The 12,560-nt window shown below is 54.4% G+C and overlaps 3 protein-coding genes across 3 annotated transcripts; 2 read left to right on the top strand and 1 right to left on the bottom strand.

Annotated features, from left to right (window-relative positions):
- Positions 1 to 6: 6 nt before the first annotated feature.
- On the bottom strand, positions 7 to 1,798 carry PtrM4_007500 (Dynactin complex subunit; the record flags this gene model as incomplete). Its single annotated transcript, XM_001930740.1, has 2 exons — positions 7 to 1,123; positions 1,176 to 1,798. 2 exons carry the CDS (start codon positions 1,796 to 1,798, stop codon positions 7 to 9), a joined length of 1,740 nt encoding a protein of 579 aa, XP_001930775.1.
- A 564-nt stretch (positions 1,799 to 2,362) lies between these two features.
- PtrM4_007490 (PRP11, Splicing factor 3a, subunit 2) lies at positions 2,363 to 3,121 on the top strand (the record flags this gene model as incomplete). The annotated part of the gene is made up of 2 exons (XM_001930739.2): positions 2,363 to 2,374; positions 2,426 to 3,121. The coding sequence occupies 2 exons, from the start codon at positions 2,363 to 2,365 to the stop codon at positions 3,119 to 3,121; spliced, it is 708 nt and encodes a 235-aa protein (XP_001930774.1).
- Positions 3,122 to 8,596: 5,475 nt separating this feature from the next.
- Positions 8,597 to 10,721, top strand: PtrM4_007480 (RSC complex subunit Rsc7; the record flags this gene model as incomplete). The annotated part of the gene is made up of 2 exons (XM_066102843.1): positions 8,597 to 8,657; positions 8,758 to 10,721. The coding sequence occupies 2 exons, from the start codon at positions 8,597 to 8,599 to the stop codon at positions 10,719 to 10,721; spliced, it is 2,025 nt and encodes a 674-aa protein (XP_065965045.1).
- Positions 10,722 to 12,560: the final 1,839 nt, after the last annotated feature.

Raw genomic sequence — 12,560 nt, 5'->3', positions numbered from 1 at the left:
GAATCCTCATTTGACTTCTACCCGGATAGTAGCTACCGACCCATCCACCCATGTCCCGATCGATCTTGTTCCGGGCACAATCTCCACTTCCCTCATGATTCGCTCCATTCCCACCTCAGCCTCGCTATCTTCAGAATCCCAATCATCGTCTACGATATCCGTTGCAGACTTACGAACAGACATCCAATCACCCGTCTCCCAGACCAGCCTGCACTGCATGGGCTTGATGCTGAAGTGCTTGCCAACCATACCGAGAACCGTATACGCCGTACTACTCATGGGAATCTCCGTCTCAAACACCGTAGACGTCTCAGTCGCCGAATAGAACTTGACACGGAGTAATCTGGCTGACAGCGAATTCGGATTCACAGCATTGACGGACCGCTGGATATCTGGTTCTCCATATTCCTCGCACAGCCACGTATATCTCGGATGACTTTTTAGGATCTGTTCCCGTAGATTCTCAGACGCAAATTGCACTTCCTTGGCTATCATGGATAGGTAATACGTCTCAGCGTTCAGCCGTTCCTTCTCGTTGATGGGGCTGTGGTTCAATGTCTTGAGATTACCCAAGCGCGCCAGGGTAAGCATGTACCCATCGTCGGCAGTTAGCGTGCGGCCGTCGGGTGCTTGTAGCGAAGAATACAGCGGATTGTGCGAGACGCGCAGACTCTGGAGGCCGGGAAAGACGTGCGCGAGTTGCTCGATGAAAGCCCATGTTGATATCTCGTTGAAAGACAGATCTACTTCTCGCAGTGTTGGCGGAAATACTGGTATCGCTGCGTCCGGGGTGATTAGCTCGGATACTTTGTTCTGCTTGAGGATCAAGCGTTGGAGCTTTGGCAGCTTGGCTAGGCTTGAGAGTGAGGAGAGTGAGGTTAGGAGGTTGTCTTCTAGGATGAGTTCAGTGATTTGCGGGTTGGGCTCGTGTGGTGTGAGATACGTGTACAGGTTGCTGGCTGCGGAGAAAGTGGTGAGCGAGGGGAAGAGGTGGGTGAGCTGGGCCAGGTCGGTCCAGGGGAGGAGCGTGTCTTCTAGTTTTAGAGAGGTTATGCCTTTGAAGGCGTGGCAGCAGCGGGTTTGTTCGGCTGGGGATAGTGTGATGTTGTGGAATCTTGTGCCACTGGTTTAGTTAGCAAACTCGTGCCATCGAATGATATCCAAACATGGCTTACTCAACCCTCAAACTTCTTAATCCAGGCAATTGTTCACAGATAGCTGCCACCTCCCTCCAATCCTCGAAAAGATTTCTACTCAAATCAAGTTCCACAGCTTTTGGACATGCGTCCGCTATGTCTCTTTTCCCGCCACCATCCATCCACAACGACCCCCTCGCCTCCGGCCTCACCATGCAAAGCCCATCCAGGATAATAATCTTGAGTTCCTCCAACTGTGCCAATTGTTTTCTGATCTTATCAAATCCAACCTCCTCTGCCGGCTTGCCATTGAATGAAACCGTCTTTGGGGGCTGGTGATTAAACACAACATGAACATCTGGATCCTTGAATTCTTCTTCTTCCTGCTCAGAGGCATACTTGTGCTTCAGAGCTTGCACAAAAGAACGAGTGGGGTCTGGTTTACGCGTGGGTCGGATAAACGAGGCGCATGTTGGAGAGGTGTGCAGGCAGGTGAAGTAGCGGGTGCCGTTGTGAGACCCGTCATGCTTACCACGAGTCGGCTCGTCCCATTCTACGCCGAGCCAGGGGCCGGTTGCACTAGGGAGGGTGCCGTGGTAGCGGATTGTGCACAGGTGAGTGGCGAAGGAGAGACGTTTGCCGATGTAGATGTCGGTAGTCATGGTTGCGGTTTGATGAGTAGTGGTGGGTGATGTGCTCCTTCTTTTTTCTCGAAATGTGTGTGTTGCGAGCAGGTTGAATTATGGCTTTATAATCCGGGGTCCTCCTTCAATGGCTAACATAGCTTTCAGCTTTGTTGCATAGTTCTGTCGGATGTCGGTTCCTCAGCCAAGGATGGTGATGTCGGCGGCAACGCTGAGGAGGTTGCCAGTGCTTGTGTACTTGTAAGAAAAGGGGTAATTGGGTATACAACTCGACTACCGAAGATCGTGCTAACCTAAGCGTCAAGTCTAATCACTCCAGCTCCAAGAACAAGGAGGAAGTCGACGTCGGAGTTGGCGTTTGCAAGTGTGCGGGAGCGTTGAAGGCACCCGCGCACGTGATGATGTGGATACCTAAGAAAGTTAGCGTGGTACCTGATCACCGCTTCCGATAAAGTTCCAACGCGCCTTCTTACTACACACCACACCACTCTACACTTAGTGACAACAGCTCGCGTGCGATACGTCCTACAAAAAGCAGAACCTCGCTTGCATAGGCGCATACCACACTTATAGTTTTCGAGGATGGATTACCAGGTATGTCTGTCTCGTCGCAAAATGTCTAAGGCAGCTAACTAACATGTGCAGAATCGCGCAGGTTCCAAATTCGGTGGCGGTGGTGTCGCCTCGCAGTCCGCGACAAATGCCGACCGACGGGAGCGCCTGAGGAAGCTTGCCCTCGAGACCATCGACCTCGACAAGGACCCGTACTTCTTCAAGAACCATGTCGGTAGCTTCGAATGTCGTCTCTGTACAACGGTACACCAAAACGACGGTTCCTACCTCGCGCATACACAGGGAAAGAAGCATCAAACCAACTTGGCCCGCCGTTTCGCAAAAGAGCAGAGAGAGGGAAAGAGAGACGATGCCAACCAACAAGGTCTACTCGCAGGCGTGCTGCCCAAGAAGAACGTCATCAAGATTGGACGGCCCGGATACCGCATCACCAAAGTACGCGACCCTAATACGCGCCAGAACGGGCTGCTATTCCAGTTCCAGTATCCAGACATCACGCCAGGTGTTTCCCCAAAGGTTCGGATCATGAGCGCATACGAGCAACGGGTAGAGGACCCAGACCCAAACTACCAGTACCTGATTGTTGCCGGTGAACCATACGAAACGGTTGCGGTAAAGCTACAGTCGCGCGATATCGACAGGAGAGAGGGTAAATTTTGGTTCTGGTTCGACGAGGACGCGAAGGAGTTTTGGTGCCAGATCTTGTTCAAGACAGAGCGTGATGAACGATTCAGCGCAGTGCCTGGCCTTGCGGGTGGTCGACACTAGGAGCTGGTATGGTGTATGCGTATGCATTTCAAAGAGAGATGTTATAAGGTTGACAACAGCCCAAGTCAAGGTCATTGTCTTCTTCACGAATCATCACGCGGAATAGGCGTCTTTTTGGAGTATCCGGCGTTCAGCAACAGAAATCACGTCATTTACGGGGATTCACGAGGATTTTGTTTTGGTGTAGGTAATTGTCGATCTCAAAATGTATCAATGTGAATCTGACATTTTCCAAGAAAGTCCGGCAGAGTGTCATCAATATTTTCAGGCTTGTTCTCACTCGAGAGGCAGGAGTGCGGAGGATTCTTTCGGTCCTTCTTAGCGACGTAGTTGCGTTGGGACTTTGCGATGGCCGAAGGCGTTTTACACTGACAAACCACGCATCCATTCATCAAGCAACAACCGCGATATGCTCAATGTAAGCATTGGCGCATGGTGCATCGGGTAAAGACGCCGATTCAACGTAAAACCTCCATGCACTCTGGGATTTCGTGCAGACCGTGGCGCTTGCTAAGTGCTAGCCACCGCGATTTGGCTATGCGTCTGTGCGTCGTCCATACATGACGTCCGCTCCTAACGTCAACAACACATACCTCAACTCTGTCTCACCGTCTTTCCTCGCTTCGATTCTTAACCGATTGCACTCTTCACTTGTTCACCGGCGCTTCATGGACGCCTCAGTCACGGTATGATATCTTAATGATCACATGAACATGCCTGCCGCCATCGGAATGTTAACCTGTCTGGCACTCTATGTTGCTTTGCTCACCGCATGCCCAGCCTGCCTCCTTTCCAAGTCTGTCGTGCATATCGGGTGGCCACTACGGGAAGGACTTGCTGCTGCAGCAATCAAACCTTGTCGTCTGCGCCTCTCCTCGTGGACTGTCGGTCATGGGTATTTTTCTTATGAACAAAGGAGATGTTTCGGAGAGACACTGCCCTGTGAGTGGTGGTGTGCTGCGACCCTTCGATCCCAGTAAAGCTTGCGGAGAGCCGTCAGGAAAAAGTCACCGATCAACATCGCAACGTGGCAGTGATTGCTTTTCAAAATACGAGACTATGAGTTTCTTCGCAACTGCAGCTTCGATATGATGCAAATCAGCAACTCTTCACTGGGAATCCCCAGTACTCTGCCATCTGAACGAGTCAATGACTGCAAACTACGATTGCATCGCCTCGTCTAGCCTGGATGGTCTACTCAGATGTGTATACATGATCACTGAACAGGGGAACGATGTTCACTTTGCGCCATGCATATGGAAGGGATGAATGCATTGGCCTCACCGTCTGCAACACTACAATGGAGCTCAATATCGTGAGTGGAGATGACAATTCTGCGAATCTTTCCGCAGCCCCTGTTGCCCCCTACTCGTATCGACATAGGCACAAGTGGGATTGTTGAGATCCATGTTATTCGAGGGCGGCTTTTGACGTCTAGCTCGAGGCGGTATGGATGAGACAAACCATCACGTTCTCGTTCAAAGGCCGCCGCAGGTCCTCACAAGATCATCTGATGGTATAGATGGGTAAATACGACTATAGCCCCGGTCTTCACGAACGCAACAGCAGCACCTGACCGCCTCTTGGTAGAGAGATTGGTGGATCTGGTCTGCTGATTGGCTGCGACAGCCTTACTCGTTGCTGCAGTCTTTCCACGCTTCCCCACTCTGGAGTGGACCGCCGCACCGTTCAACAGTGCTTGATGGCCAGGCTAACGAGACTACATGGATAGGACCAAGATGCTCGGCACGAGGGAAGATCTAGAGAGGTTGGTTTTCGTCAAGGGTCGGGGCTGCGCAACCAGTGTTCAGCGACGCCTCAGGAACATGCCGAAACCGCTAGATGTTGCTACTGCTGGTTTCAAAACCCCATGTGGACTGTCTTGGAAGGCTGGAGGGTATAGTCATAGTGGGAAAAGCAGGGTGTTGTGCTCAGAGGAGTAGAGTCTGGTACGGTTACGTTACGCGGCTTGCTAGACTTCCCAAAGCGGACGCGCGTATGCCCCGGTGTTGCAAAGCCGTTTGTTTTTCACTTGGGTGCTCTGAGCGCCGATTAACGAGATAGGTGCCTCACCGCTAAAATTGTACGACCCCGCTACATGCGGCTTGGATACCGACGCCCAAACGGAAGCGATTACTCCAGCTAGGCTACGGGGAAGTTGTAAGTGAGAGCGAGAACGGGCACTTGTTCACTAGGTCATGGTACCCAATCCATTTGGTCGGAATCTTGAAACTGCATCTCAAAAAGAAAACGATTCGACAGCAGACGCCGCCATGGACAGTTCAAACTCAACGTGGGACCCAACGTGGGACCACCTTGCTGTCTGCATTGTCCCGAAGTCGCGATCCAAGACAGTGGGTACAGCTGTCATATGATCAGCCTTCGTAGCCTAAGCGTAGTGGCTCGCCAAGGCGTCGACGGGGTCTAATACTTGAATTTGCTATCGAATGTTTCAAGCATCCTTGCCACATGCGCACTACAGATGTCATGACAGCGGTGTGCGGGTTTAGTAGAACGGTACTCGATATCACTTGGACAAGAGTTGCAAGAACAAGGCGGATGGGGGACAGGGGTGGTTGAGCATTTTCGCCCTCCCCCCTCGGAAGACCGAGATGATTTGTGGAGGTGGACGACCATAGAGGAAGCAGCAAGCACATTCCACTTGTTTGGTAGACCCGATTTGCCAAATGGCAAAAAGGGGACGGACATAAGCGACGGCACTCTTGTTCTTGATACTACTATGGAGCGGAAGGCTAAGCAACAGCCGCATGGTCTGGCATATTGTTTCCTCCAGACCCCACCGATGAGGGCCGACATGGACCGAGTTCGGATGCAAGAGCGCTTCAACAGACAAAGAATGGTAACGTTCCCAAAATTAGTGGCTAGTCCCTGCAGAGAGGCAGATGACAAACTTCGGCCTCAGGGTCTAAGACATGGGACTATTGTGGCACAGCCTCCCGGAGACGCGTCAAAGGGCCTTGACGCGACCTGTCGCGCCCGTGGCTCGTCGATGCCGAGGCGGTTGCCGGCGTCATGTAGGTCTGTGTAGTCTCTGGGTGCTGACACGGTCCCCCACAAGAGCATGGTGCATGTTTGTTTGGGGTAGTTTCAGAGCAAGCCGTCGTGGTTGAGCACGGGCACTGGAAGATGGCAGAGGGCTTGACGTGGTGGAGAAAGGACAGTCATGGCGTTAGCCCCGCTAAGAGACGGTGGCGCGAGCTGCGGAAGGGATGTGGATGTGAGATACGGGCAAGGTAGGACGGTGGGGATCGGTTACAGCACGGGCAGGCCAAGGATAGTCATGTTGGACGGGTCGCGGGTCGGTTTGTGGAACGGATCGCCAACTGTAAATGCTCGGTCTGTCCACACGGAGCGAGAGCATCAGTCGCAAAAGGTCCCAGCGCTGTCAGTGGATGCTTTGGCCAAACGGCAGGACAGGCAGCCGGAATGACGCATCTGGGCAGGCAGGCTGGTGTGTACGTGTACGAGCACGGTGATAGGCTGGAGGCGGGGGCTGGCGCTAAGGCGAAGACGACGGCTAGGGAATGCTAGAGGAAAATGAAAAAGCGCATGTACGGTGGTGCTCGCCGATCAGCACAGGAGAGTAGTGGTAGGTAGAGGGGGACGAGGGAGTAGCGGGAATACGAGTTGCATTTGCTCAAAGTGTGTCAAGTTGGGTACTACGGGGCCCTGAGCAGATCCACAGCAATAAAGTTGGGCTTCCTTATTCGGCTGCTGCGGCAAGCACGAGCGACGGGATGGGTTTGCTACGGGCCTGGGGAGTCAGACGATGCGGGTGGATTTGATAGAAAGCGTGTTGCTTTGATGCATGACGACTGCGGCCGCCAATGCAGGCCCCGGGGTGTCTCTGTCTTGGGCGGGCTGCAGGCCTGCTGACACGCTCGCCTTGCTGGGTGCTGGGGGGGGGAGGTGCTCAATCAGCAGCCAGACGGTCATGTCAGTGGTGGAGGCGGGGCGAACTGGTCGCGAGCGCGAGTGGCCTGCACCATGTTCGCCGTTTGCTGAGGCAAAAGCGAGCAGCATGGGCGCAGGCGCAGGCGCAGGCGCAGGAATGACTAGACCTCGTCCGCTAAAGCTGAAGACACGGACAGACGGACATGGCCATGGATGGCAAGCCTAGAGATCCAAGCTAGCGGTCGCTATCTCGCAGCATGATGCGAGTAATCCTGTCCTGTTCGGCTCGGTGCAAAAGCTCTCTCTACTTAGTCGGATGGCCTAGTGCTTCACCCAGCCTAGCAGCCAAAAGCCACCGGCTCGTGCAGGGCCTCGGGAGAGCCACTTTTTATCACACTGCAGCGCCGTCAAGGCCTGAAGCTTGTCCAAGTCGTCATTGCGTTCCATTTGCTCACTAGACGACGACTTGCTCCGCCGTGCGGGCCGTCAGCTGCTGGGGTACAAGGGCATATCAGATTTGGGCCTCGCTCATATTTCGTAATTCACCACATCCCGACTGACTTCCCAGACCGTTCCTCCAGTGGCCTTTGCTCCCGCTCAGCCAACAGCCTCTCCCTCGCCCGGCCAGCCAGCTTAGCCGCGCCCCCGTCACGCCAATCGCACATAGATATCTCGCACGGGTCTTCGCCGACAGCTGGTTAGACAGCCAAAACCGCCCAAGGTTCGTTTCCCCCAACCGTTCGCTCGCGACTCCTGTCCTGTCCTGTCTTGTCTTGTCCTGCCCTGCTTGCCCTGCCTGCCCTGCCCTGCCCTGTCCTGCCCTGTCCTGTCCTGCTGCCCGCCTTCCCGCCTAGAACCCGGCCCCAGCCCTCATAGAGCTGCAAGTCACTCGTACAGCGGCTGCTCGCAGTCACCTTGGGTTGCATCTCACGTGGCATCTTGCACACACTTTTTGCCCAGTGCACTGCTATTATCCAGGGCCTGAATACCACACGTCGGCCTGCCTGTGCGCGATCTTAGCACAAGACTAAACTCTAACACGAAAAGTAGTGTCTATCGATTATCGATCAACACGCGCGAAAATCTCTCCGTCGCGCACCGCGGCTTTTCTGCACATAGACTCGTGCTTGTACCACCAGTTCTGCTCTTTTCCGTCCCTCGTCTTTGCGCACCATCCGCACACGACTTTGGTACCCTCACTGCACCCAAACGTCGTGTTTGCCTCGCTCAGCCATCGTTTTCCTGTCGCCTGGCTGTCACGGCTTGGTTTGCCATCATTCCCGAAGAACGCGCCTCCCGGAGCCTTGGCCCCACCCAACTTCAATCTTGGTTCGACCGCGTCGACCTGGCCCTACGACTCCGACACCCATCAACCCATCAACGCATGCACGCAAGCAACTCTTGCCGTCTATCGTGCCCTCTCCCAAACTAACGTCCCATTCCCCATTGGGCCCCCTCTGAGCTTCTCGACGCTCGACGGAAGCTTTCCTCGAGCTCGGTCGCTCTTGCGCCTGCGTCGCCTGGATGTACTCAGTGCATGTGCAACAACCTATCCAAATCATGTCAAATGGTCACATTGGCAACGGCATCATGGACCCGTCCGGCACCATTGATCCGTCGCGTAAGTAGTCGCGCCCCATCCCCCGCCCATCTCACTGGCTTGCGCGTCTGTTACATCCGACGCCGCCTCCCGCGAAGCAATTGCTAACGACAACCACCAGATGTCTTCGGAGGCCCACCACAGCCTGTCGCACAGCAACAGCAGCCATCGCGCGGCCTGAAGCGCAGTCGCTCGCCTGAGAGCAACTACGAGCTGCAGGGCGATGACACGCCAAACAACAAGCGCAGCCGCGGCCGCCCTAATAAGCCAACCAGGTCCTATGCCGGCTCTCCCAACCGTGGTTCTCAGCCTCCGCAAACATCGCCGCAGCACACGGGCGGCGCACCGCCCGTGCAGACTCCGCAATTGCAGTCCACGACGCTACCTCACGCTTCGCCCCCTCAGGTGACGCCCTCGGCCAAGTCGACTCCCACCAAACCCACCGTCATCAAGGCCTTGCCCACTGTGCGCGACCACACCACCGACCAACTCAACCCCGAAGGCGACGAATACATCCCCCGCGAAATCGACGAGGCGGGCGAGCGAAAAGTAACACAGACGGGCCACCCGCTCGACGGACGGGAATACCGCTGCCGCACCTTCTTCGTGCCAAACAGAGCCGACAAGCTTTTCATGCTCGCAACCGAGTGTGCGCGCGTGCTCGGATATCGCGACTCGTATCTGCTTTTTAACAAGAATAGGTCATTGTACAAGATCATCGCCACCCAGGCGGAAAAGGACGATCTGATCCACCAGGAGATCCTCCCGTACTCGTACCGGTCTAGACAGATTGCCATTGTGACTGCCCGCTCCATGTTCAGACAGTTTGGCAGCAGGCTGATTGTCAACGGGCGGCGCGTGCGCGACGACTACTGGGAAAGCAAAGCTAGGAAGCAGGGCTTTACCGAGGAGGACGCAGCGGGTGAAAAGAGACCGGGCGCCGCCAAGGCAAGAGAAGCTGCTGCAGCGGAAGCGAACCACGCCAGCGCTATGGCATTTGCCCACTCAGGCGCCTACACGGGCAACAATCAGGACTACCTTGGAGCTGCCATCAATCCCATGCAGCCATTTGGTGGCCTCAACCCAGCGCCGGGAAGCATGCCAACTTCCAATGTGGACGCATACAACCAGCGCACGACGGCTGACCTGCAGCCCCGGGACTACAGTGGCGTTCAACGTCCACGACATGAGATGCAGGGCGCCCCCTACCAGGATCTGACCAGGCCAACACCATCTGGCGAAATCCTCAACGCAGCTGCTCAGACGGCCGAGGTGAACAAGCAGCTAGAGCAACAGCGCAAGCATCGCAAAGACTACCTAAACGACGTCTGGACACGACCACATGAGCCCCCGGTGCAGCCAAACCGTCCTGGAACTGCTGAAGGAGACCATGCACCACAGGTTACGCAAGCCATGCAATCTCCGCGTATCCCATCGACGACTGTCAGTATGCCCGGGAACCAGTACGGCATGTCTGCCCAAACGCCACAGAGACCTGGACAGCCCTTGGGAGGCCAAGGCTACCGCCCGCAATCTATGCAACAGAACAACATGGTGCCTTCACCAATGGCCCAGCAGCAACTGCGCCCAGATCAGATGCACCGCCGCCCACCCAGTATCGGAATGCCTCAAGGTATGACCGCATCGGGCATGGGTCCCGGTATGCTCCCTGGTGTTCAACAGAGCCCCGGCCACGGCTATCCGCCATCGCACATGTGGCAAGGACCTCCGCAGCCATCTCCTCTTTCCCAGCAGCACAACATGCAACAATATGCGCAACGCCCCCCGCAGCAGTCGCCGCTCCCGCAGCACTCATCCATGCATGCATCACCGCAACTCCACCAGGTCCAAAGCAGCGTTTCGATGCACGGCACACCTGTGCAGCAGTACCAGACCATGGGCGCCATGGGAGGCTCCATGCCCGGAAGCGACGCTGGGTATCAAACAATGGGCCAGAATCCATATCAACCTAGCCCGAGCCCTCATCAGTTCATGCAGCATCAAAGTGGTGCAGCTCAACAGCCCGGCATGCCAGGCTGGGCACCGCAGCAGACTCCACAACAGGGAGGATGGTCATCATACTAGGGCAAGCCAACGCCTCTCGCCGTTTCTCTAGTATCAATGCAGAAACACCTCAGGCGCCGAAGGCCTAATCCGGTCAGCTCCGGACCCATCGGTACCGCTCTGATTGGTTGAGATCCATTAGGGCCTCGAGTGTTCGTAGATCAGACAGTCGCAAACTTTTAGCCGCCTGCTACAGCTTGCTTTTCGTCTCATCCTATACACTAGGCCCATACCATTTTGCGCCTCACTCCGCTCCTCGACCCGTCGACAATGAGATTACGAAACACGAGATGGTGACGATCACGCTCAACTACGGACACGACAACACGAAAACATGATGGCCAGAGGGGCCCATGGCACTTTTCTTCTTCTTCTTCTTCTTCTTCTTCCTCCTCCTCTTCTTTTACTATACGGGTTCTGCCTGTTGGTTTCGCCATCGCAACTTTGATACGCACACTGCATTCATCGATGAGATGTTAATGGTCCGTTGACCCTGCTATGTTCTCATCTCGCACCGATACCACGACAGGATTCCTGCGGCTTGATAGTATTTGCATGGGTTTTGCGGTTAGATGGGCGATGGGAATGCAGTCTTGGAAGTTTTACCCTTTGCATAGTTGGTGGCGTTGATTCCCGGACCAGATTGATACATCGCTCCCCATTTCTTACTTTCTCTTTTACCTTATCTCATTCAGTGGTGGTGGTTTAGTTGTAGCCTTTGCACAAGATTCCCCCAGATTCCCCCCGTGTTTTGTTGGTTTATCTATTTCTGGTTTGTTACCAACCCTGGCCTAACAATTGTGTGTGTGTGTGTGTGTTTTTGCATCATTGGAATTTTGATAGGCAACGTTTGATTACTGGTCTGTAAGGCGGATTTTGGGCCGTTTTGGAGGGAGACATGCAATTGGTTCATGTTTGGATTTTTTTTACTCGCCAGGAGGGCCTCCATAGTTGGGGCAGGAAACATTGTTCTCCTTCTCCTTTACCAAACCTGTTATCCTCAATAGTTAATATCACACTCCACTTGCGCCAATCTCACTTTCAATCTCTCGTCGGTTCAAAGTGACGCTTCATCAAATCAAGGATACAATCACTGAGCTTAGCTATGACATGCACGACAGCACAAGGGTCCGTAACAAAGCCCGTACCGCAACGTGGAACGGTGGCGCGTCCTCAAGATCTGCACTCCAGAGTCTTTGCACCCACCCACCACGGTCAAGGGACTTTTGCTTTGTACGATCTGCTGCCCTGACCCCATATTGATCAACATTAGCACCACGCACCTTCGCTACCACTCCTCTCTAGTCTAAGCATTGCGGACAAGCCGCCAAATTTAGGTCTATGGATTATGGTATGGATTATGGTACATGGGTCGTGCTACTTACCCTCTAGATGGCAGGTGTGGAATAGGGTCGGGTACGGGAGCGCGACGGACGGACGGACGGGCTGGACCACGACGCACGCACCAACGAAGCCGATGGACGGCGACGGTGCGGTGCGCGATGCCCTTTTCTGAGTATCGGTCTCGGTTATCTAATACTGCGGGCGCGCAAAGATTGGAAAACCTTATACGCGAAGCTTTCGGTATAGATGCATGATATCCGCTTGGTGGTGGCGCCGTCTCTATTCGTTTTTTGCCACGAATTAACAATAACCAGCTTTCATAAACTAATTATGAAATATGTCAATGTCATTGGCGGATTTTTGTCGACTTGTCATGCTAAGGCTGGGAAAAAAGAAATCGACGTCTTCGTCCTGTCAGCGCACTCTCGGTTCTACCCCGGTACTTCTTTTCCGGCTACACGACATGCGATCGGGGTGCTGAGCGTCCGGGCACGCGGTGCGGCTCAACGTACTCTC

Source organism: Pyrenophora tritici-repentis, chromosome 1 (genome assembly GCF_003171515.1).
Source record: "Pyrenophora tritici-repentis strain M4 chromosome 1, whole genome shotgun sequence".
NCBI classification, from domain to species: Eukaryota; Fungi; Ascomycota; class Dothideomycetes; order Pleosporales; family Pleosporaceae; genus Pyrenophora; species Pyrenophora tritici-repentis.
This window is presented reverse-complemented; position numbering and strand designations above follow the sequence as displayed.